General features: G+C 36.6%; 1 protein-coding gene across 3 annotated transcripts in view; it reads right to left on the reverse strand.

Annotated features, from left to right (window-relative positions):
- Positions 1-632: 632 nt before the first annotated feature.
- LOC150084618 (deubiquitinase DESI2-like) overlaps positions 633-25046 on the reverse strand; it is a 138397-nt gene continuing 113983 nt past the window's right edge. For all 3 annotated transcript variants that reach the window (XM_090375355.1, XM_090375354.1, XM_090375356.1), the window contains exon 6: positions 633-1013. In XM_090375355.1, the coding sequence (XP_090231481.1) occupies positions 843-1013 (171 nt within the window). In that variant the 3' untranslated portion in view covers positions 633-842. The remainder of the gene's footprint in view (positions 1014-25046) is intronic.

Consider the following 25046-nt stretch of genomic DNA (forward strand, 5'->3'; position numbering starts at 1 on the left):
GGATAGTTTATATTTTCTTTAATAACATAATAGCTTTGCTGTTTCTCATACCATATTTTTCCAAATCAATTAATTCCCAAATTAATACAAATTCAAGATACAACTAACTTAGCTTTTAATGTTTAGGGTTATTTATATGTATGAAGCACTGCTTGTTCTGCTGTTACCAGATAGCCTATAAAATATACCTATCCTTCACTTAGAGAAATTTTAATTGCTACCCACAATAGCAAAATGTTTGTATGAAATTTAATATTAGTACATTCAGAAAAAATTAATATATTCTACTGATGATAAATAATTTCTTGCATTAGCAAAATTATTCTGTGTTCGTATAAGCATATACACAAAAGTAAGAACCTCAGAAAAAATCATGGACATACAACTTTCTGGTTTATAATAACAATTAAATGATTGTCACTATTTCCAGCAAATGCAGTGTTTCAGATGTAAAGTTATTCTAAATATTGATAAAATATAATACAAATGTTAATATTCTGGTATATTAACTATTTCAAAGAACAAAAGAACAGGTAATTAAAAATTAACAATATACAAATATATAGTGATTATGATAACTATGTGCATCCTCATATACAATGTACTAATGTGAATGAGTAAAGAATTTCATAAGAAAATGGAGAGTAGCAGATAAAAAAATTGACTTGTCAGTTTAGAAAATGTGAACTCTAACTACATGGTGAATGAAAATAAGTTAAATATTATTGAAATAAAATAATCATTTGAGCATTGCATTTTAAAGTTTTCATAACATCTCTTTCAAAGATAGCACACACATATACACCGACAATAAAGAGTTCCATCAAGCAGATTAGCTTCTGTCAAAAATTGTGTGTTTGGTGCGTAGGTGACTCTATACTGTCACGGATTGAGGCTTGAAGAGCTATTGGAGTTAACCACTCTCGAGGGAGACACTGTTGCAAAAAAGGAACACATGAGCTGAAGTATGCCAAGCGATTAACCCAAGAAGGAATATCACTGCCACACAGGATCTGAGAGGAAAAATTTTGAAATTCTTGCTTTCATAAAGTGAAAATATAGCACTTCAATTAAATTTATATGACTCCTTTAACAATTATTAACATCCTTAGGTCTCTAATATTTTATCCTCATTTGGGGTTCCATAACTTCCGAACTTAGGATGCACCAACTTTTATCTTACTATGGTGAATATCATAAAACTGCAGTACAGACTGCAATTGATATCCTTGTGGATCATGGATCACAAATTAATTTCCTTGTTGGTCTGTATTAGAAAAAAATAAGTGTCACCACTGTGCAGATTGACCAGTTTTTGATCAAAATTATTAAAATGAAAGAAAGTTGTATTCACCAAGTGGTTTTTTTTTTTTTTTTTTGGTGATCCCCTGATTATAATAATGTTCACTATTTCTTTAAGAAACCAGAAGCAATACCTTAGATAACTGAAATAAAATGGGCTATGAATAAATGCAATCTTTATATGTTTAAACAAGAACAACGGTTTTCATTGTGTGCTTCATTTATTTAGATCAATTTATCATTTATGCACATTATATGTGCATAAATAATAAATTGATCTAAACAGATAGTTGATAATTGAAATTAATAATTGTATAGTTTGCAGTTTTTATGCATCCTGAGTTCAGAAGTTATAAGATTAATACTAATTAATCTACTAACAGATTGACAAAATTAATTGTTCATATTTAATGAGAAATTATGTATTGTTACAATGACAGTCTGTTTCTTAACATAATTGATATAAACATTTGTTTATCCTAAATTTTTGAGATTTCCAAATAACATGTTATGGCACTGTTAACACTAGTGAAGGAAATGTTAACCACTGGATAAAGAAATAGTTTCCTGAAAGGTAACATCTAAGGTCATTTACAGTTACTCAACAATTTCATTTAATGATGCATTCAGGTTCAGTGACTGATGTTTAACGGCAATGCTGCGTGGCAGAATGAAATATATCCATTAGATGTGCCTGTGTTAAGTCCCCCATTTTTATGTGTAAGTCAGAGTAACCCATCATAATCTTATACTCTTTGACTGCTAGAGGCAAGCCCTTTCTTTTTTAATAATGTTATCCATTTTTACTAAGCTCTATCAGGTTTGCACTGTTTCACATTTTTAGTATTGCACATTTTTATATGCCTGGCTGTCTCAAGAACACAGCTCTGGTACCATGCCCTATCAGGCCCAGGAATAAATGAAGAGTTATTGAAATAAAGTAATAGCAGGGACTGGTAGCTGTCAACGGTCCCACTTCCAAACAGAGATGGGATTGTTGGCAGCTAGGGTAGATTAAGGGAGAGTGTTTTTACACCATGTGCCTCACAGCGATAATAGCTGAAGCAAGGAGCACACCCATAGTTGAAACAATATGCAGCTTGTCTAAAAATTCTTACAAGTAAATTTTTTGGAGGCTGCTGCACCTTTGTTAATATTAAAATTTCATTTATCATTCATGTGATTAACAAAAAGACAGGTAAAAAATAAAATAAAATAAAATAAACCAATCAGGTAACTGCAAAACAAGTTTCATCTGAAGTAAGTGAAACCCTCCCCCCATCATACTGGAAAACCCAATTCAAGGCACCCTAAGGTTGTGATGTCGGCCCTGAAAATTGCAAGCATGGAAAACTGACTCCACTCATAATGCTGCATGCTGACACATCATGTAATTATAGTCACTGAAAATAAGCTCACAAAGTTACTCAGCAAGCCCATGAGACTTATCACACACACAGCATGCAGAAGGAATTTTTCTGAACAAATGCTTCCCATCTATAAATTCATTCATGTCTTGCAAGAAGAAAACAACCTACTTGAGGGTAAAATCTCAAAATCCTAAATAGTATAAAGTAATTGGAAGAGAAGACTGAAAATCTGACTTACAAGATGAATGAGGACAACAGATCCTTCTTGCCCCTCAGCAACCTGTGATCAAGAAATGATTATTAGGAAAGTAGTGGTTTTCTCAATGCATCCTGAAGTATTCTACCATCAGGGAAAAGAATGAAACCCGACATTCAGGCAGTTTGGCAAATTAAAGAGCCTCTCTTACTGCACAGGTAATGCAGTGGATAACTTCAAGAGTGCTTCTTTCTGCATTTGAGGCTTCTTGCCACTCAGGTCCGAGACTACATTCCAACCATTGCATCAGACTCAAACGTGTGATTAATGGAATTACTGCAACTTATAATCAGTGAAAACTTCAGAGAGAGAGAGAGAGAGAGACAAACAATATAGCATCACCACCTCACAAATTCCAGCTCCAATAATATTTCAGATCTGCCTTTGCTAAGAAGTGGAACTCCTTGAATGGGATCTGCATTACTGATGTGTAGCAGTGAAAACCACCCACCTTGCTTTTCCAATAGTAGTGTTCCCAGTATTGAGGTTCCTGGTTCATCCTGCCAAGATATGGATAGACTGGCCAATACAACATCACATTCCTATATGGGAGAAGATCTTTATCTCCAGATTTGGCCCTGCAATATCAGACATATAACATTCAACTTGGTATTACAGTACAATTATTATCACATGCCCATGGGGATAGTCCTCACTGCAATTAAAATTCCGAGACTGGCAGACAGGAGTACTAGTGAAATCATACAGGTGTAGCTGAACCAGGACATTGGAATAATCACAATAGCAACCAAAAAATTGGTTCAGCATTACAAACCATGCAAATGAAGAATTTTGAGCTCCTGGGAATGGATAAGTTGTTTGGAAAATTTTGATCTTTTTGATTTTATTAACATACTAAATCATGTTCAATAAAATGTTTATTAGATAAGAAAAGGAGGAATTACCCCTATGATGTCTTGTAGAACACTTCTGTGCTGATACTCTCTATTGTTGAATCAACGATACAAATAGTTTGCCTGTATTCCTCACACTCACTGACAAAATCAATGATCAAATGTACCCTGGAATTGGAGGCTCGTGACCCCATAAGACATCGAACCACCAATCCTAATCTTTGAGTGAGAGAAGACTTAAAAACAAATTAAATCCTTTGAAACCAATTTACATAATGAATCCATTCTTTTAACACATAAAAACAAATATTAAAACATAGAAAATGTTAAGAATCCTCTGAGACATTAAGAAACTAAAAGAATTTTGTTATCTCCCTGAAACGGACAGAGCTTTTCAACTAGTGTCATGTTTTCCATTTAAGTTAAATGCTGTGGCTCGGGGGGGGGGGGGGACTGAAGGGTGGTTCTCTTACGAATCTCAGCCTAACAAAATATGCTACTTGTGTAATGTTTGCGGATCTTTCTGGAACAAGACGTTCCAAATAAATTTGATAAATTTAAAGTACTGATTAAGTCATCAACTGCAGATATTGTGGAGATATTGGAGACATGTTGTCACTGAGACATAAGAGGTGCTGAATTTGAATATGGAAGGGCAGACAGACAAAACAGGAGGGAGATAAGAGTCATGTTCTTAAGAGGCATATTATATGTAAGACAGGGCATCCAGTAAACATGAGTGATAAGTGCAATGTTGAGTCAGTTTTGCGGGACATAAGCCCTGGGAAAATGAAAATGAGAGTAGGATGTGCTATAGGCCTAATTATTTATTTTATTATTATTTTTTTTTATTTTTATTAATAACAAGATACACAACAGGTAACCATTAACAGTGTATCTGAGATCATAACAATGAACACAATAACAATAATAAAGAGATCCAACAGGAAGATAAACATTGATATAGATTCAAACATTAAAATCATATGTACAAAAGAGGATTGCATTAAGTTACGGGCAAAACAAGTAATAATTAATTAGTTAGAGAATAGAAAAATAATAAACCACATAATAATAATAAACTACAATAATTAGATCAGGGCTAATCACTTTGCAGTTTAATAAAAGAGGCAAATTTGTGGATGGAGTTCATCAATGATTGGGAGTTGTCAAAGTCAATGAGAGAGTCATTTGCTGATTTGCTGATTCTGTTCGGTGGACTAAACTTCATAAAGTCCGTGGTGGCAGAGTCAAGGCGAAACGGTGTAAGGTTCCTCAATTGTCTACAAGGAGCATTGAAGTTGATTTTGCTAAAGATATCAGATGCTTCATAAGTTCCAGTGATTACTTTGGCTAGAAGGGTGATGTCAGCAGTAACTCTTCTAGTGCACAGAGGCCTCAAATGAAAGTAATCACACAGCGATTCATAATACACTGAGTGATAGAATAGAGGATTACGGTACGTAAGGTAACGGACAAAATTTTTTTGGACTGCTTCAATTTTGTTAGTTAAAGTGTTTGTGTGAGGATTCCAGATGGGTGAAGTGAATTCAAGAATTGACAAAACAATAATTTTATAAAGGATAACTGCATTTCTGTAGTTTTTGAACTTGTAAGTGTTCAGTTTGATGAATCCCAGTTTATTAAACGGAACACTTACAAGGTGCGACCAAGATGGTTAACTTGGTCACACCTTTCGATGATCACAGAGTTAATACTGTACTCTGTATTTATTAGTTGTGGAGATCTGCCGGATGAGAAAGCAATTACTTTGCACTTTGAGGGGTTAGCAGACAAGCCATTCAGAGATAGCCACAGAGAGAATTTATTGAGAGCACATTGAAGCTGTTGAGAATCGGTAATCTCCTTCACTGCTGAGTAGATCTTAAGGTCATCTGCATAGAGAGCAACTTGAACATTGGAGGTGTAGATGAAAGAAGGAAGATCATTTATGAAAACAATGAAAAGAAGAGAACCTAAGGGGGTTTATTAGTCGTGGAGATCTGAAGGATGAGAAAGCGATTACTTTGCACTTTGAGGGGTTAGCAGACAAGCCATTCAGAGATAGCCACAGAGAGAATTTATTGAGAGCACATTGAAGCTGTTGAGAATCGGTAATCTCCTTCACTGCTGAGTAGATCTTAAGATCATCTGCATAGAGAGCAACTTGAACATTGGAGGTGTAGATGAAAGAAGGAAGATCATTTATGAAAACAATGAAAAGAAGAGAACCTAAGGGGGTTTATTAGTTGTGGAGATCTGAAGGATGAGAAAGCGATTACTTTGCACTTTGAGGGGTTAGCAGACAAGCCATTCAGAGATAGTCACAGAGAGAATTTATCGAGAGCACATTGAAGCTGTTGAGAATCGGTAATCTCCTTCACTGAGTAGATCTTAAAGTCATCTGCACAGAGAGCAACTTGAACATTGGAGGTGTAGATGAAAGAAGGTTTGTTTGTTCGTTTTATGGCGCATTAGCATCTAAGGCTATAATGCGCCAGATGAAAGAAGGAAGATCATTTACGAAAACAATGAAAAGAAGAGGACCTAAGGGGGGGGGCGCCTTGTGGTACTCCACTTAGTGGTATAAAACAGTCTGAGTTCACCTGATTGATGATAATGCTCAAGGAACGATGCGTAATATAGCTGCGTAGCCATGAGAGCAAAGGGTCACGGATACCATATAGCTTAAGTTTTTCCAGAAGTTGTTCATATGGGACTTTATCAAGTGCCTTAGATATATCTTTGTAGACTGCATCAACTTGAAGGTGGTTATCAAGAACTTCAAAGGTGTATTGCCAGAAAGGAAGAAAATTTGTTACTACTAACTTGCCACTGCAGAAACCATGTTGATTCTGATCAATGAAAGGCCTGAAGAATTCGAAGAGATGATTGTGTACTGCTGTGTCGAAGAGTTTAGCAGAGGCTGTTTTTTCAAGGATATGGGTCTGTAATCAGTTACATCATTTTTATCACCTTTTTTGAAAATAGGAACTATATTGACCTGCTTAAAGTGCTTAGGATACTTCCCCAGCGTGAGAGAAGATCCAGCGTGAAGATCCATAGTATGAAGGGTTTTAAGGTAGTGACAGTCATTTTCCAAAGTAAGCCTGGAATGTCATCTGGACCTCTAGTATAGTCATTTCTCATGCTTTTTAATGCCGAATTTAAATCTTCATCTGTGATAAAGAGGTTAATGAGGATATCATCTTTAACAGGTGTGAAGTCAGGAAATGAGGCAAGTCTCAATGTATCATTTGTTTGAATTCTGGAAAAATGTTTGCAAACTCTTGAGCAATACTGAATGCATCCAATAAGAGAATTCCATCTGCGTTATGGAGTTGTATAACCAGTAGAAAGGTTGTTGACCTTTCTACTGATTATATTCTTGTGCTTTGTGAAATTCCAGAATGGTTTGATATCTCTGTGAGTAAGCAGACTAACCTGAAGATCGAACTGACTCTGTATACGTATTGTAAGAGTTTAATATAAGCGTTTTCACTTCTTTGCAGAGTTGGCTGAATATTTTATAGTATTGACTGTCACCTGATTGCTTATACTTGTTTCTATAGAATTCTTTGGATTTAATTTTATGTATTAGTTCGCTGTTATACCAGCATGGGTAGGTAGAGCGTGCGGTCAGATGGGATTGAGGAACAATGTCAGATATAACTGAGTGGACACAGTTGATCAGGTTATTGGTGAGCACATCAAAGAGCTGCTTGTCTATGTTGCTGAGAGCTAGGTTGAGAAGAGGCCAGTCAGTCATTCTGAAATTGAATCGTGGAGAACGGGAGCTGCATTTGAAGTTGTGAGAAGTCACAGTGATATCAAAAGTAATTGGCGAATGATCAGAGTGAAATATAGGATTGTCTTTGTGAACCTCTATATGAGTAGAGGAGAATATTAGGTCAAGGTAGGCATTTTCTCTGGTTGAAAAATTACAAACTTGTTCAAGACCACATAGCTGTGAAGCATATTAAAGAGAGCCCTAGTCTGCAGAGTGATGGAGAAGAAGAAGATTCTAAATTGGCCATTTGACAGTTAAAGTCACCCAAAACCATTGCTATGTCAGCAGATTGAATTAGCAGAAAGATAGATTCCAGTGAGCTTTCTAAGTACTGAAGATCGATATTAGTTAAGTGGAAAATAAAGTAATACGATTAAAACTTTTAACTTGCCAATATAAAAAAGGCAGCATATTGATTCAATATTTGTGAAAATTGATGCAATTTCACAGAGTACAGTAAACCCTCGCTATTCGCGGGGGTTACGTTCCTGAGAAATGTCGCGAATACCGAAAACGCGAATACTGAGTTATGGCTCCCATAGTAATAAAGGGGTTCCGTTCCAAAGTATGAAATATATAAGAAAAAGTAGTCTAAAATTTTGTCTATGTATGTATTATATGTACCTTCATAATATGACTATGTACATAGGCAGTACATAGTGAAATGCAAGCATATGGCATCGAAATTAAAATAAGAAACAATTTAATATTAAATGTAATAGTTATTAGAAATTTCAAACCAGCAGCGCCTTTTCTAGCTAAAAACCTTATCCTGCCAGTGCTATCACCAGTTTCGCTGAAGTGTTGATAAAGGAGTTTTGCCTTTTCACGAATGATGAGTGAACTTAACGGAATTTTATTTTGAGTTCGGTCTTCTATCCACAGATTTAAAGCCTTTTCCATTTTTTCTAATTTAACATCACAAGTTACAGAGCAAATTTTTGAAGCAATTAGCGCGGTTTCACGGACACTACGGCAGATTTTTTCTTCCGATTTCTTGATTGATCGTACTGTTGACTCATTGATTTTATAATGTTTTGCCACTGAGGAGACACTTTCACCATTAGAAATTTCGTCTAATAACTCAATTTTATTCGCTAGTGTCATCACCTTCTTTGATATTTTCACATTTCTCTTTTTATTCGTAGCCATATTTTTGTAGGGGTTAGAAAGAACTTGACCACAATAAAGTCACTTTCTTCCGTTAACACGCTCGAAAAAGTCTGTTTTACACTGCAAAACGGTAGAGTTATCATTTTTGTAAGCATATTAATTTATAAATTGATAAATTTATTCAGTTTATAAACATATAAATTAAAATCAAACGACGAAACTTTCCATGACTAACACATACTGAACAAGGATTAGCGAGAAACATCCACGCTCGCGATTTTTTCACCCCTCTCCCCCCACCCACTGAGCGCTGTTTTGACCGGGAAAGATAATTTTAGCCACGGCCATGTTTTTTATGGCGGAAAATATTCACGGCGTTTTAAAATTCACATTTTTTTAGGTTTCATTTTATATTAAATCGGCGATCGCGAATACGCGAAACCGCGAATACAGATACCGCGAATAGCGGGGGTTTACTGTATATGATTAGAATGTATAATAGCTACTCCGCCTCCACGAGATCCTCTGTCCTTTCTATGGATTGTATACTGCCCATCTATAATCTCCTGATCATCAATGTCTATTGAGAGCCAGGTTTCAGTTTTTTTTTTTTTTTTTTTTTTTTTTTTGATTTGGTAGTTGTTGGCGCATCGGCTTCTGTGGCCATATTGCACCTCCCAAGGTTTTTGCAGTACTTTGATCCAAGCCCGAGGCGGGAATCGAACCCGCGACCTTTGGGTTGCCGGGCAGGTACTTTACCCACTCGGCTAGCCCGGTCGGCTCCAGGTTTCAGTGAGCAGGTAAATGTCGTAAATATGTGAGCCTTGGATTGCTCTAAAGTGGTTTAGATTGCTAATTATACTTCTGCAATTCTGAAAGTAAACACTGAACAGTTGAGATCTGGGGATTCTATGATGAGAGGAGAATGTAGTATGTGTAGATAGCAGGGCCACTGATTGCTGTGCACGTGGAGAAGAGATTTTGGACTCCCTTGGCAGTCTGTCCGTGAAGCGTTTTACTAGAGCCCCTGATAAGAGGAATCTTAGATTCAGCAATTTTTCTGTTTGTGATGGAAGGCATGTTATAAAAGATGAGTAGGCAGGACACCGTGTCTTCAGAGAATGTACATCCACACTGAAACCATATTCTTCTTTAATTAAGTTGATAAGATATTCAGATTTACTGGCGGGTCCAAGCCTAGAAACAAAAATTCAGTATTTTGTGGGAATAATTGCGATATTGTACTTTTGTTTGAGTAACTGAGATTTATCTGCATTAGTTACATTCTGTGTTTGATGAATTTTGGCTGGAAGCTTGGAGAAAGTATCTTGAGATATAGAGGCTTTAGCATTTTCCGAAGGTTTGTTCTGTTTTGATCTCTGAGACTGGCAATCAGAAGCAGATTTACTCACTGTGGCGGCAGCCCTACAGACAGGTTTGCAGACCTCATTAGATGTGGCAGCAGTTATTTTTGCATATGTTGCCTTAACTGATGTTGAAGAGGATTCCACTTGGTGACTCTGAGCTTGTAAAATAGAGGTACAGACAGAACTGTCCTGCAGAGGAGAGCAGGTGGTAGGAGTGGTTCGATTTACATCAGCAGTATCATCTGACAGAGATTGTTTGGCAATAAATTGCTCTGTTGAATGACTTGAATCATGAATGTTAGCAGGCTTTGACAAATTAATATTTGCAAAAGTAGGAGTATTGAGGCTGGTGTAAGATGAAGATCTGGTCTCAATACTAAGGGCATTGCCAAGTAATGAAGAATTATTATTCATTTTGAGCCCATTAGTTTCAAGAGTAGGTTCCGAATTTTTCCTAGCTTCCCTTAAGTGGCAAGACATAATTGATGTGAGATTTTTAATTTGGGCGTTAATGTCAGAAATTTCAGCCTGTTGATTAGTTAATATTGTTTTTATACCACGAATCTCCGTGGATAGCTCGCAGTTTCCTTCATTGAGTGTATTAGAATCCAGGGGAATATCAGATTTTGCAGTATGAGGTACGCTGATTAGCTGAGTTTGATGGAGAATTTTCTTCATAGTATTAAAGAGCAGTTCCTGAAATTCATTTTATTGTAGAATAGAAAAGGTTGGATTCATAGTTTCAGTAGGAAGGGAGTTAGTGCTGAGATCTTCTGACAGCGCGGGTATATGTGTTTGAGTTGATGCATCTGAAAGTTGATGCGACCCCGGAGACAACAAAGAAGGATCAGAGGTTTCTTCCACATAAGATTCAGAGTCAGTATTTCTAGTTATTGGCATGATATTTGTCTAAGTGAACTAGAGTGGGGCATTTCAACTTTGCTAGCAGAAGAGGAGGAAAGTGTCTCAGGTTCAATGGTGTTTTGAGTTGCAACAGTTATAGGGCTTTTCTGAGAATTTCTGAGTCGACATCTATCAACAACAGAATGATTTCCGATGACTTTTAATTTTTTCGGGTCAGATTGGATACAGTCATTGCATATTAATTGCTTACACTGTGCATTGGATAATTGGGTCAGAGCTGGTCCCGCAGATGGTGCAGGCACTAGAATTTTGACAGAAGGTAGTATTTGTCATATTGAATTCAGATACTGTAGTGTTACTAAACAATTTAATATCACCATCAGTTGTGGTTTTGCAAACAATTGGCACTGCGACCAGCCGGTCGCCTTAGTTGTCCCACAGTGAAATCCACAGGTAGCAGGGGTCTAAGTAGGGAGGGAAGAGCAGAGCGCTATGCGAAACTCTAATGCTGGGTCAAGGTCAAATGTCTGCTGGACACGTGCATAAGTTGAAGTACAAGATAATGGCTGAAAGTGCTTGTATAAAGAAGCAGAATGAACATGCAGAAATTCATTTAATACTTATCTGTTGTCTGCTCAAATAATAAAGCACTTGCATCTGGCAATCAAAGGGCCTATCTTTATGTGGTGGCACTAATGGGAACTTAATATTTTAATTAAAAAAACACACAAATCAAGAAAAGTTTACGGAGCACATCATACAAACAGCCGGACACAATCGTCCCTCGAGCGGAGATTTTTCTGTGATGAGTATACCAAACAGCTATAAGAAATAGCTGTGGACCAGTAAATGAGAATGTCTTATAATGGGGAGACTGACTTTCCAGATGTTGACTGGAATTAGTGGGTTAGTCACTTGGACACTATCAAGAATTCTATTGATTTATTGTATTACTGTTTTCTGCAGCAGCATGAGAGAAAAAGAGAGAGACATCAGAGGAAGCAATACTCTTGATCTGGTTATCAGCAGCAACTGTTCATGGATTAAGGATCTGAAAGTAAAAGACCCAATGGGTGGCAGTATAATCACCTCCTTATCCTAGCAATTTTGCTAGGATAAGAAGGTGATTATCCCTTTGTATGAAACCATCATTAGGCCTCATCTTGAGTACTGTACACAGGTTCCTCATTTTAGGAAAGATGTAGTTCGTCTGTAACAGGTTAAGAGAAGAGCAAGAAAACTGGTGAAGAGGCAAAAAGGTGCTCTTACCAAGAAAGGCTTCAATTCTGCAAATTGTGGCAGCTGGAGACTAGGCACCTGCGAGGGGATCTGATTCAGATGTTTAAGACCTTGAATGGATTCAGTAGCCTCAATGTTGATGGCATTCTCCCTCTTCCTGATACTACACACATAAGGAGCTATAAATTCAAATTGAGGAAAGATGGTTGTTTGTTGGAATAAACTTCCATCTGTTGTTGTTGTAGAAGTAAGTAGTTTGAATAAATTCAAGGAATAACTAGACAAATTCTTGGAGGAGGAGGGAGGTGGTTTTTTTTTTTTTTTAACTGATGCTTTATAAGCTTGCTTTCTTGCATCATTTGCCACTACTAATACTCACCATTCCCACTCTGGAACAGGGAATAGGGAGTATGTTTTTTGTAGAACGTTTCCAAGTATTTCCAGCAAGCTTCCCGTGCTGTAAGCTTACTTGACTGTGGCTCAATTTGATTCAAATGTGTAGGTACTGGAAGATTTGAAAGAAGGGGTGGAGAAACTATGATTCTGTATAAAGATGTATATCAGTCTACAAAGGACCATCTCTCTATCTCATAAAATATTGAAGCCACCTGTAGTACATTTATTAATGGGATAAGAAAAAAAAAACAGATGTCTTATATATCTGCCTCATGAACTCTCCAAGGATTCGAGATACGAGCCCTTTTCCAGCTAAACAATCTCAATCCAGCAGTGGCTATGGTCTCATTAGGATACTTCAGCATGCCAGCACCAAAATATACAAATACAAAAAGAAATCGTAATTCTGTTATTTTCAGCGCACAATCTGCTAGTTACCCCAGCAACTAGAAGGAATCAACCTTTGGATATCTACTACAACACTCTCATGATTGGATTAGCTACACTATTTTGTTTTACATCTGTTCATAACCCTGTAATTTCAGACCAGACTCAAAGTTTTAAGCAGTAATCAGAGGGAAAACAAAAAAGTTAAGAATATTCACAAGACAATTTTCTGTCAAAATACATAAGCAAACATGAAGCCATTAGAGAAAGTACTCCAGCTGCAGGCATTAAAACTCACACAAACTAACTAAGAAGGAACATCGAGTGTGATAAGGATAACTGCAAAAACCAAAAAATGGTTTGGCCCACAGATAAAATATGCCTTTCACAAAACACAAAAAAGACTTTGCAAAAAGCACAAATTTAACTTTATTACCTTACCAATTAACAAAGTTAAATGATACGTGAAAATCGGAAGAACATTTTCCAGTTAGCAAAATAAAAATAAATTTATGCTTACATACATAGCTTACTTAATACATACTGTGATGTGTACGTACTAATTGATATTTCTGTTCACAGACTTTTTTTTTTTTTTTTGTTATTGTAAAATTTAAAACAGTAAAAATGATAAGCAATTAATAACAAAGAACACAATATGCACAAGTGAGATAGGGAGTAATGAGTTTCTGAAAATTTATTTATGTTTTTTATGATTGAATATTTCATGGAAGGTGAAACACATTTCACCATAACGTGAAAACCCACAGAATTCCAGCTATTGGTACCATAGCAAATGCAAGAAGGTTGAGTTTACTACCTGTTTATAATTAATTACACTCACAGAAAAGACCAATAAACCTGAAACTGCAAATTGTTTTTATTGTTTTATGGTAGTAACCTCCAGAAATGTGCTTTAGAATATCACAAAGGCAATAACAACTAGCGAGTCAAAAGTAGGGATTCGCAAAAAAGAATGGAAACATTGAAAATTACATCTAACATAATAGCAGGGTTTTCCCAGCACAAAAGTTCAAAAATACCATGTTATGCGAGATTTCCCGCAATTCTCAAACCGTGTTGTAAAAGTACCGTGTTATACGGGGGTTGCCTGTACACATTTTTATTTGTTTTTTGTTTGTGTTGAAGTTAGTTTATGTACATAGAATAAACTTTCATAAAAGTTTGAGTGTTGTCCTGATTTACAGCTTAGCTACTTTACTTTTAAACCATTATTTGAAGATTTCTCAAACACTCCAAAAATTAAGGCACAATGAATGCACTCTCTTAAATATAGGGGTGGGGGCAACAAACATGTTAACCTTTGTGAAGTGAACACAATTATTTTTTACTGCATCTAGTCATTAGGATTGCCAACCTTCTGCCATTTCCTGTAATCCTCTAATCTCAACTATGTCCATTTCCACTTGCAGTCTGCCAAACCCCATGTACTTTTTCTGACAGAATCTCAGTTATCATTTGATTCAACTACTGCTCATCTCAGTTGCCCAAATTATTCGCTGTATGATTCCTTTCGCCTCAAAATTGGTACTTGTGCATATGTCCGTTCCAATATTCCCTGTCAGAGACTTGGTAATTTGGAATCTCCAATTTTCGATCTTCTCTGGTTCAAAATCTTTTTACCTCATTGTGTCAAATTCATCTGTTGTCTCTACCCTTCTCCCAACTCCACTAATCACTTGGAGCTCTTTTGACTTCCTCTCTTTGCAACTTGCCTTTCTCCAGTTCAACTTTCCTAACAGTGAGGTAATTTTCCTTGGTGATTTTAATGTTCACAACTCCAGCTGGCTTCTGTTTTCTAGTCACACCGATCCAGCTGGTCGAAATGCAGAGGCTTTAGCAATTACTAATGACCTTGCACAGATTGTTCATTTACCTACAAAAATACCGGACAATCCTAACCATACAGCCAACAAGCTTGATCTCTTTCTCACAAACTCCTCCTCCTCTAAGTACACAGTTGAAGTGAGTGGTCCGTTAGGCACCTCAGATCACAACTTGATGATTGTCTCTTCTCCAATGGAGCCTTTATCTCATGGCTATTCCCAACTTGTGTTGTTTGGCATTACAAGAATGCAAAATGGGATGACATGCAAGATTTATTTTCTTTTTTTCCTTGGTTGGATTACTGTTTCAAAACTTCTGATGTCAACATTTGCTCAGATCATATCAGTGTAGTAATGGAATCCTTTTTATTATTTTTTTATTTTTTGGTAGTTGTTGGTGCATTGGCTTCTGTGGTCATAATGCACCTCCCAAGGTTTTTGCATTACTTTGATCCAAGCCCGAGGCGGAATTCGAACCCGCGACCTTTGGTTTGCCAGGCAGGCACTTTACCCACCCGGCATGGAATCCTTTATCCCACACTCCACTTTAAAATCTCGTCCTTTTTCTAAACCTTGGTTTTCCAATAAATGTGCTAAGGCCGTTCAGGAGAAGAATGCTGCATATCGTAATTGGTTTGTTTCCAATTTTTCAGTTTCATTTTCTACCTATACCAAAGCTCGCAATAATTGTAAAGCAGTTATTAATCAGTCCAAACTAGATTTTGAACAGGCAAAGAGTAGAAAACTTGCCTCTTGCCCTAATGGTAGCCAGGCATTCTGGTCTCTTGCAAAAGCTATTGGCTGCAACTTTTGCCCATCTCTGCTCCCTGCTCTGTCAAAACCAGATGGTTCTGTTGTCACTTCGGCCAAGGATAAAGCTGACCTGCTAACATCCCATTTTTCTTCCAACTCATGTATTAATGATCTTGGTAAACCACCTCCCACCATTTCCAACATGCCCCATTCAATGCCTCCTGTGGTCTCCTGCAAAAAGATTGTCAGAAGGATTTTGACAATTCTCAATGCTAAGAAAGCTCCAGGTCCTGATGGTATTTCTCCACTTGTTCAAAACCTGTGCTCCTGAACTTACTCCTGTTCTTTGCCGCCTTTTTTCCCTTTTTTTTGTTCCAAAGGTGTTTTTCCTTCTGCTTGGAAATTTGCTCATACCCAGCCAGTTCCTAAAAAGGGTGACAAATCCCTCCCATCCAATTATTGTCCCATTGCAATTACCTCTACTCTTTGTAAAGTAATGGAAAAAAGAATTAACCGCCAACTCTTCAACTACCTAGAAACCTTCCATCTGATCAACAATTGCCAGTATGGATTCCGTCAATGTCGATCCACTGGTGATATTCTGGCTTAGGTACCTATTTATGGAAAAATTCAATGCTGAATTTTCGCCGAAACACAAGCAGTTGCTCTTGACATCTCAAAGGCTTTCGATCGTGTTTGGCATAAAGGTCTTCTAAACAAGCTTTCATCTTACAGTTTGCCAACTGTTCTTTGTGATTAGTTATCCAGTTTTCTCTCTGATCGCTCACTGAAGGTGACGGTAGGTGGCTTTCTGTCTTCTAACTTCTCCACTAATGCTGGTGTCCCCCAAGGTTCAGTTCTTTCCCCAACTCTCTTCCTCTTTTATATTAATGACCTTCTTCCATTGACTGACAATCTTATCCATAGTTTTGCCAATGATAGCACATTGCATTCCACTTTCCATTTTGAGAAAACTTGTCCTGCTCAATCAGCTTCAACTTCTCGAATATCCACTATTAATTCCTTAAATGCCGACCTCCAAGTAATTCTCCAGTGGGGCAAAGACAACTTAATTGATTTCAATCCTTCTAAAACTCAGTCTTGTCTTATATCTCACAAAAAGGATTCTTCTGCTCCTATGCTTATCTTTGGTGACGCTCCTATTTCTAGGCAAGTTGATATATCTCTTTTGGGGATTACCCTGCCTTCTAATCTCTCTTGGCACAAGCACATTACAAATATTGCTTTCTCTGCATCTAAAAAACTTGGTTTTCTCTTTCGCTCTCGGAGTTACTTTTCTTCCAAACAGCTGTTCACTCTGTATAAATCGCGAATCCGCCTTACAATGGAATATTGTTTCCACATCTGGGGCGGTGCCCCCAAAACCTCTCTCAGGCTTCTAGATTCCATTGAGATGAGGGCAGTTAGGTTAATTAATGACTCATTTTTAACAGTCTCTCCACTCACTGTCTCATAGACGTACTGTTTCTGCTGCATGCCTTTTCTACAGATACTTCCATGGGCACTGTTCTTCTGAATTGGCTTCTATAATTCCCGCTTTCTCTTTCAAAACAGTCCGAACACGTGCTGCCATCAGCCAATGTCTATTTAATGTCCAACTTCAAACTCACAGAACCAACTTTTCATCTTCCTCGTTTATTCATTCAACTGCTGTTTTCTGGAACAACCTTCCTTCATACGTATTTCCTGAAAATTACAGTCCACAGAAGTTCAAGTCTAATGTCAACAAATATCTTCTCTCGTCTTCTCAGCCTCCAACCCAAGCACAGTACTAAGTACTATAGGTTCTAATACCTCTTGTGTTTGGAGTTTTCTTTAAAAAAAAAAAAAAAAAAAAAAAGTAGTATACCTACAAAATCTCCAGCTAAATTATAAAAAAAAAAAAAAAAAAACAGAGCATGACTACGACTACAAAGCTACTTATAGAATATGATTTACTATGACAATTAGGTCAAAAACTTATCCTTTCTTGTATCTGAAAATTCTTTGACTAGCACGTGGATACTCTCATCCCTGAGTTCATACAACGGAATCTCCCAATGATATTAAATCTTCTTAAGCTAGAACAGCATGCACTTAACTATTCTGTTCTGAGGTTCGAATCGGAGCGAGCGCATCATCCAGCAGATCACTAGACACGAGTTTCCAGTTTGTTTGTTTTTTTTTTGTCTTTAAGACTTAGCAGATCACTAGACACTTGAATTCCCAGTTTTATTTGTCTCTAAGACATGGAACAGTTCCCAAGCACCCATTTCTTCAAGTGACTCAAATTCACCTAGCAATGCACCAAGTTTTAATCTGAAATTGATACACTTTTTTCATTAGGAACAAAGAAAAGAATCAGCAGTTTAGTTCTGATTATCAACTAGATCAACCTTTGAATACATGCTACAAGCTATACAAGCAATAAACTCATGCTTTTTATGGGAGCTGCCTACAGCCATTTCCATGCGGGGTCAAAATATCAAGGATAAAGTATTCAGAGTGGAATTGCCTCATACTCGTGAAATCCTTCAATCATCTATGCATCTTACACAGTTGTTTTAATATCTACTACCACCACATACAACAATATCACCTTTTGTGTTTTTAAAAGGACACAAAAAAGCTGTATAACATTTAAATTTGGCACAGCACAGACTATTACAATTGGTCCTATTCCTCCTATCCACCCTTTTTTTGCAAAGTATATTCCCTGTTTCACTGCCAAAAGTTGCCAACAAGTAGTTACTACCTCCTGCATTTGGAGGTCCCACTGTGCTGTCTAATGCATACACATAGGCTGTAGAATTGAGTTTGGCAGCTGATGGCTTGATAGATCCCCCGTTTTAATTCCTTTGAGGGCGTCAACCCTTTTATCTCAAAATTAGCCCATCAAAATGCTCAATTTTCTCTTAATCTCCTCCTATTCTCTGTACCGCTAACAATGAAAGGTATCCTCTGTGGCTCTACATCATAGGTTCCCAAACTTTTTCGGGCCACCGCCCACTTTGCAAAACATAAATTTTGTAACGCCCCCCATTATAACAGTTTTCCACATTCATTTGTAACGCTCCCCATTATAACAGTTTTCCACATTCAAGCCGTTTGATATTTTCGACCTAAATAACAACTAATGATATATTACTGGTTATGTCGTTAAATTATTGAAAAAGTAGTGGCCAATATTTGCTTCATCTTGAACACAATTATTGCTATACCAATTTTGATGAAACATAGCCCATATGTAAAGATTGTAAAGTGTATTCTCGAATAACATGCACAGTTTCATACAATGGTTTAAATATGAAAATTCGGAATACATATTAAGAGATTGCAAATGCATTAGTAAGAATCTTATTGTAATAATTAAAACACCATCAAATATATTACAAAATTGTTTATTTCAAACTTATAAAGTAAAAATACAAAGCAAAAATAACAAATTAATGTGAAGGATGAGCCTGATGTATTTTTAAAAGTTTGTTAATATCGGGTTCAACTTTCATTAAAAACAATCGTAAATCGCTACGCTCAGTTATATGCAATCGGTTTCTTTTCTTAGATAGTAAATTCGCTACAGCACTAAACCCACACTCAGCCAAATAAGAAGATGGAAATGCAATTAAATATTTCTGCACTATTTCCCATAATCCAGGGTATAGTGTCGGTATTGATTTCTGAAGCCAGAACTCTTGGTATCCACTTTTGAATTTTATTTTTAGTTCTTCATATGTTGTGAGTTCTATGAGTTTACATGTGAGAAAGGATCTAGAACCCAATTTGGTATATTCACGTTTAGAATATCCTTGAATCGCTCATTAAAATCAGCATGGAGAACCTCCAAGTGTTGGCAGTATGTAAGTAAATCTTCCTTTTTGAGAGACACTGCTGATAAATTTGAAAAGTGGCTATTCCCCTCGGCCTAGATTCCGCTTGAACAGAAGAAGTTTCCCCACAAAAGCAGCTAACGTTTTTTGTTTTAATTAAATTCCATTCATCACCTTGTAATTGTAGATTGACTTCATTAAATATTTTATAGAGGTCTGTCAAATAAGCGATGTCATTTTTGGAAGTAATCAGGTTGGCCCGCAATCCATCGTCTCTGTTTTCTAGGAACTCTAGTACTGAATCAAACGAACTTCTGTGTGAAGCAGCAAATGATTGAAATCTTCATTGTTTTCACTACAAAGTTGGCTAAACTAAACAATCTGTCACTCAATGAATTTCTTCTAATCTTGTTGACTGCTCTAATAACGCAATGGAGCGACGTATGCAGGCATTCACTTAAATTCTTCGCAACCAAATGTTGCGAAGGAACTTCGCATGCATTTGGTTTCGAAGTTCGTTTGCACACCAAATGCATGCGAAAATATATATATATATGCTACGAGTAACGGATTGTTTTATATGCATTTGATACCATCAAAAAATTTGAGGGAAAAATTGAATTTTCACTATCACACACATGCCCGAAAAATTCACCATAAAGTGTCATATGTTTGCTTGCTTGAATTCCATTCTGAGCTGCAAATGTAATTTCACTTCTCTTGCGCTGACAGAACTGCTGTTTGCCAAATGAAGGAAAACTGGGTTCATTTTCCTGAAATTTCCACTTCCTTTCATTCACTTGAGAGAAAAAAACTACGTAGGGGAGGGAGTTCACCTTTTCTAGTCCGACCCTAAGGGAAAGAGACAGAGAGAAAGAAATAAAAATACTCTTTTGGTGGGAGGAAGGCCAGGAGATTGTCAAAGGTCCACAACTGTAACTTTCATCACAGATGCTGAAGTTCTAGTAAGTTAGTTTCATCGCGGATTCGAAAGTATTTCTTTATTGCATTCAGTTTCACAACAGATGCTAAAGTTCTAATAAGTCAGCTTCATCTTAGGATGCCTAAGTTCAGATTACTCCGATTTTTGTCCAGTGTGCATTCGATAAAAAACCCTCTTTGCTTTATTGTAATTGTTTTTCGGAACAATATTTTGCAATAATCCCCCTGGAAATATTAGCCAGTGAACTGCATTATACATTTCAAGCATCGCCGTATAGCTTGCCCTTGAATACAAATGACTACAGTTACTTTCCTTTGAGTGACCGCCTTGTACAGTTGCGGACACTTCCTTCCAGTCAGTAAAATCATCAGTAGTCGTCCTTTATTGCACCTAAAGTAATTTGTTATGTTGGGGCAAATGGTTTTTGCTCCTAATTGAAGTAGCACTTTCGAATTTTGCCCAAATCTATTATCTGCACATATTGAAAATTAGAAGGACAGTAAAACAGTTGATAATTGGTGCCATTGGTGGGCAGCATTCCGACTAACAAATTTTCTGTTTATACTCCAGGATGACCACATGGTCAGAGATCCCGAAATAGAGAGAGAATACAAGAAACCGCATCACATTTAGCAGTCACCGACTTGATTGTGTGAAATTGCTCGGCAAAATCCACAGCAAAGCAAGAGAAGTGATGGGGAGAAAATCTATTTTTCAGCGGGGTTTATCTGTTTATTGCAGTTCAGAACAGCATTATGACCGTGGATAGTGAATTTATTCGGCTTCTGTACTAAAACAGAATTTCTCCCTTTGCGATGACATCAAAGCATAACAAGCAAATATCTTCTAAGAATACTTTTTGAGCAGACGTTAGTCGCAATCTGTTAGCTTTGTACTGTTAGAAAATATTGCAGTTTTGTGAAGAATACACATTTCAAGAAACAGTACGTTATTCATAGCAAATGATTTTTTTTTTCTTCTTTTGCACACCAGTTTTCAAAGTTTATAACGCAGCTACAAATAGAAATATTTTCTGGAAATTTCGTTAGAGGATCAAACCCAGGAAACTGCTGTTCCGATATTGTTTACTAAAAACAATTACAATAAAGCAAACTTTTTTTTTTTTTATCAAATGCGCATTGTAGTGTTATCAGTTTTACACTAGTTTTTCTCGTTTCTAAAAGATGAATCTCCCTGATTTTCTGTTCGTAGGAGCAATACACGTTGAAGAAAGGAAATATGATCTGTTCGCTTCCAAAAACAGTTGTTGTTACTGTTTCGCCTTATTGCTTCTTATGTCAACTCACAGTAGCTCGCGCTGTCGTGTTTCAAAGACCCTAAGCTAATTAGGGTGGGTTTAGAAAAATAACAGAAAAAAGGCCTAAAAAAATACACACTTGATGTCACATTTTTGTTATTTGCGTGAAATTCAATAGAAGGTTTTGAAAATTGAAGTGGGAAAATCGAAGAAAACAGTTCTGGCTTCACCTATAGCGAATTTCAGCTGTGTCCATAGAGTAAACATTATAGAATTTATTAGTTGACCTTTGAACTGAGTCCACTGGACCCGAGGAGATAAAAATACGGTTATGGAACCACTGACTCCTAGACCGCCTGAACGCCCCTCGATTGCTTCTGAATCCACTATCGCCCCCCCCAGAAGGCTTCAGTGCCCACTGGGGGGGCGGTACCGCCCACTTTGGGAACCTATGCTCTACATCCGCAAGTGCATTAGTCTGTCAATTTGAGTTTAATGAATTTAATAATCATCAAATACTTAACTGTAATAGCAAAATTCATCATAACACTATCATTAATTCACAGTTAGGTTTCAATTGTAACTTACTTTCTATTACATACACTAACAAAGGCCAATAAGTTAAAGAAAATTTAATATCATTTTCACAAATAAAAACAATTATCCATAGCTGAAAATTATGCACTATTTAAAGAATGAATTAGAAATCCAACCTCTTCACTTTCTTTGTATAGTCTTTCCTACGTTAGAAGATGTGTCTGGAGTATAATTAAGAACTGTTATTTGTTATTGTTATTTGGTTTTTAGGAGCATTAGCAACTAAGGCCATATTGCTCTGGGGATATGCGGTGGTTATTTCCTGACATTTCCGCATCCTCCGTATTTGGTGGACATGGGCTCGAACCCCGGTCTGATCAAGAAACGTGTGCTATGCACTGCTGCTCCTGCCCACCTGGCTATGGAGGTGGCATAATTAAGAACTGAAAGCCTATTCCATGAATCTGTTTCTTATGTAACTAGGAATTTTGTTTCTTCTTCATTAATCATTCCACCAGAAGCAAATTAAGTCTTCAGAGACATGCAAGCTGGCACTGCATAAATTTTCATATGAGTTGGAGTTTTGGAATGTTTAAACCCATATTACTAAATTAAAATACTTGGCTAAGGTAAAGAAAGCCTGCACAAGAAGCACGCAAAAATTCGATGAAATTTACCGATAAAAGTACTTTGCCGTAACGGCATTTATATTGTTGCTCGCTCGGTAAACAGACAGTGGGTGTTATCGGTCTGGAGTAGAAATTGAATCCCATGGGAGATTGAAACCCTCCTGAAGTGAAGGGGGGTAACCTGACCTTTTTTCCTTTAGATTCACTAATTGAATCATGAACAGAGTCATATTGGAAGTTCTGGCGTCATAAAAAATGTTCGTAACATAGTTTCAGCGGTAAACTTTTTCAACATTTACCGTGCTTCTCGTGTGGGCTTCTCCTTGACCTTTTTTTTTTTTTTTTTTTTTGTTAATAAACAATTTATCCACTAGTCCACCAGTGATTCTAAAGAAAAAAGGTCAGGTTACCCTTTCCACTTCGGGAGGGTTTCAATCTCCCATGAGATTCAATTTCTACTCCTGACCGATAACACCTGTCTGTTTACCGAACGAGCAACAATACAAATGCCGTTACAGCAAAGTACTTTTACCGGTAAATTTCATTGAACTTTTGCATGCTTCTCATGCAGGCTTTCTTTACCTTCACCAATTACTTTTTTGGCAGGCTTTATATTTTGTGTTATCAATCAGTTTTTCTAACCACTTGGGACATCCTAGATCCACATGTGGGCTGATTCATGTGCAATTAAACCAAGTTTGGTAAGCTACCACATTCTTTAGCACAAGAACCCTGATGGCATTTTCTTACACAGTTATTTTTAAGAAAAATCAGTAAAATCAATGAATAGACCTCTCAGAAGTTGCAAAATTTTTAGAATAACATAAATCTTGGAATTGCCACACCTGTACTCACAAGCAATGCATCCCTGAAGGAAATGGTAAAAAAAAAAAAGTAAAAGACCAATACTATTCTTTTCTAATAGCTGAGAAGAAACCACCAAACTGTCTTTTCCAACATTTGAAGAAATGTAACCAATAGCCTAAGAAAATTCTATCTGTGACCACTAAGAACAGCAATAACTGATAATGGACACAAATTAAGATTTTCCCTAAGCCTCGCTCGTGTGGATATTTGGAAAAATGTGAAAATTTTATTATTTCTCAAGAATGATAAATGCCCCCCCCCCCCCTCATTTGAATCATTCTTTTTCACTGCAGAAATATAGCCATAAATTCTTTAAGGCCTTGTTCTGAAATAAAAAATAATAGTGGTAATTTTCCATAAAACTTTTGTTTTAGTTTTGCTTTCACTTGCCTCTTGACAAACAGCTGACCTCGCATTAGGGTTTTTTTTTTTAATTACCATGACCCTTGTTTCTAAAGATTATATCAGATTATACAGGTAGATCCCGACTTTACGAGTTAATTCATTCATAGCGCAAGCTCGTAAAGCGGGAATTTTTTCCCCATAGAAGTAACGTTAAAAACGGGTTACATTCTCAACAATGAAATTTGACCACAGTACAGTAATGTTAAATAAAGGTCAAAAGAACAACAGTTTATGCTTAAACAATGATTTAATATCCAAAGAAATGAAAAAAAAAAAGCCTTTAAAATCAAGTAAATTATAATAATAAAGAAATAGAAATTATTTATGTCATACAAATGTTAAAGAATGTTTATTCTTTATCATCATCATCGACTAAATGCACACGTGTTGATCATTCCTCGCTCGTTGGTTTCTTGAGAGCACAAGGAGTCATTTTCTTCTTTGGAAATTCTTCAAGAGTCTTGTGTTTTCTCTCTTTAGAAATTTAACAATAGCATGCATAACCATTTTTTTAAAAATCTGTAGCAACTTTTCTAGTGAAACCGAAATTTGAATCTTGTGACTCGAAAATCTCAATTGCTTTTTCTATATGTTGAAAAGCTTCATCAAGCCCCTTGGAAGTAAAGGAACGAACAGGAGTTTCATTTGTTAAATCTTATTTCTCCTCGGCTTCTTCACATTTTGCCATTTCAAGGTGGTCTTGATTTGTGAGCTCTCCATTGTGTGTTTAAACAGATCAGTGACATTAGTTGTAGAAACCTCAAGCTGCAATTGGTTAGCAATATTAATGACCGCTTCTATTTCATTTTGTACAATCTCTTCTGGTTCTTGAAATCCTTCAGAATTATCAATAAAATGATGATTGAGTTTATTACAAACACCATGTTCTTCTTGTAATTTTGTCCCAAGCTCGTTTTATTATTTTGATTGCATCTACAATATGGAATTTTTTCCAAAATTCATTAAGAGTTGGACCTCCCTCCTTATCTCTGCCTGAACAAAAAAAAGCACAGACAGTAGTAATGTACTGTATAGCTAT

Source organism: Mastigoproctus giganteus, chromosome 6 (assembly GCF_048544385.1).
Source record: "Mastigoproctus giganteus isolate SK-2022 chromosome 6, ASM4854438v1, whole genome shotgun sequence".
NCBI classification, from domain to species: domain Eukaryota; kingdom Metazoa; phylum Arthropoda; class Arachnida; order Uropygi; family Thelyphonidae; genus Mastigoproctus; species Mastigoproctus giganteus.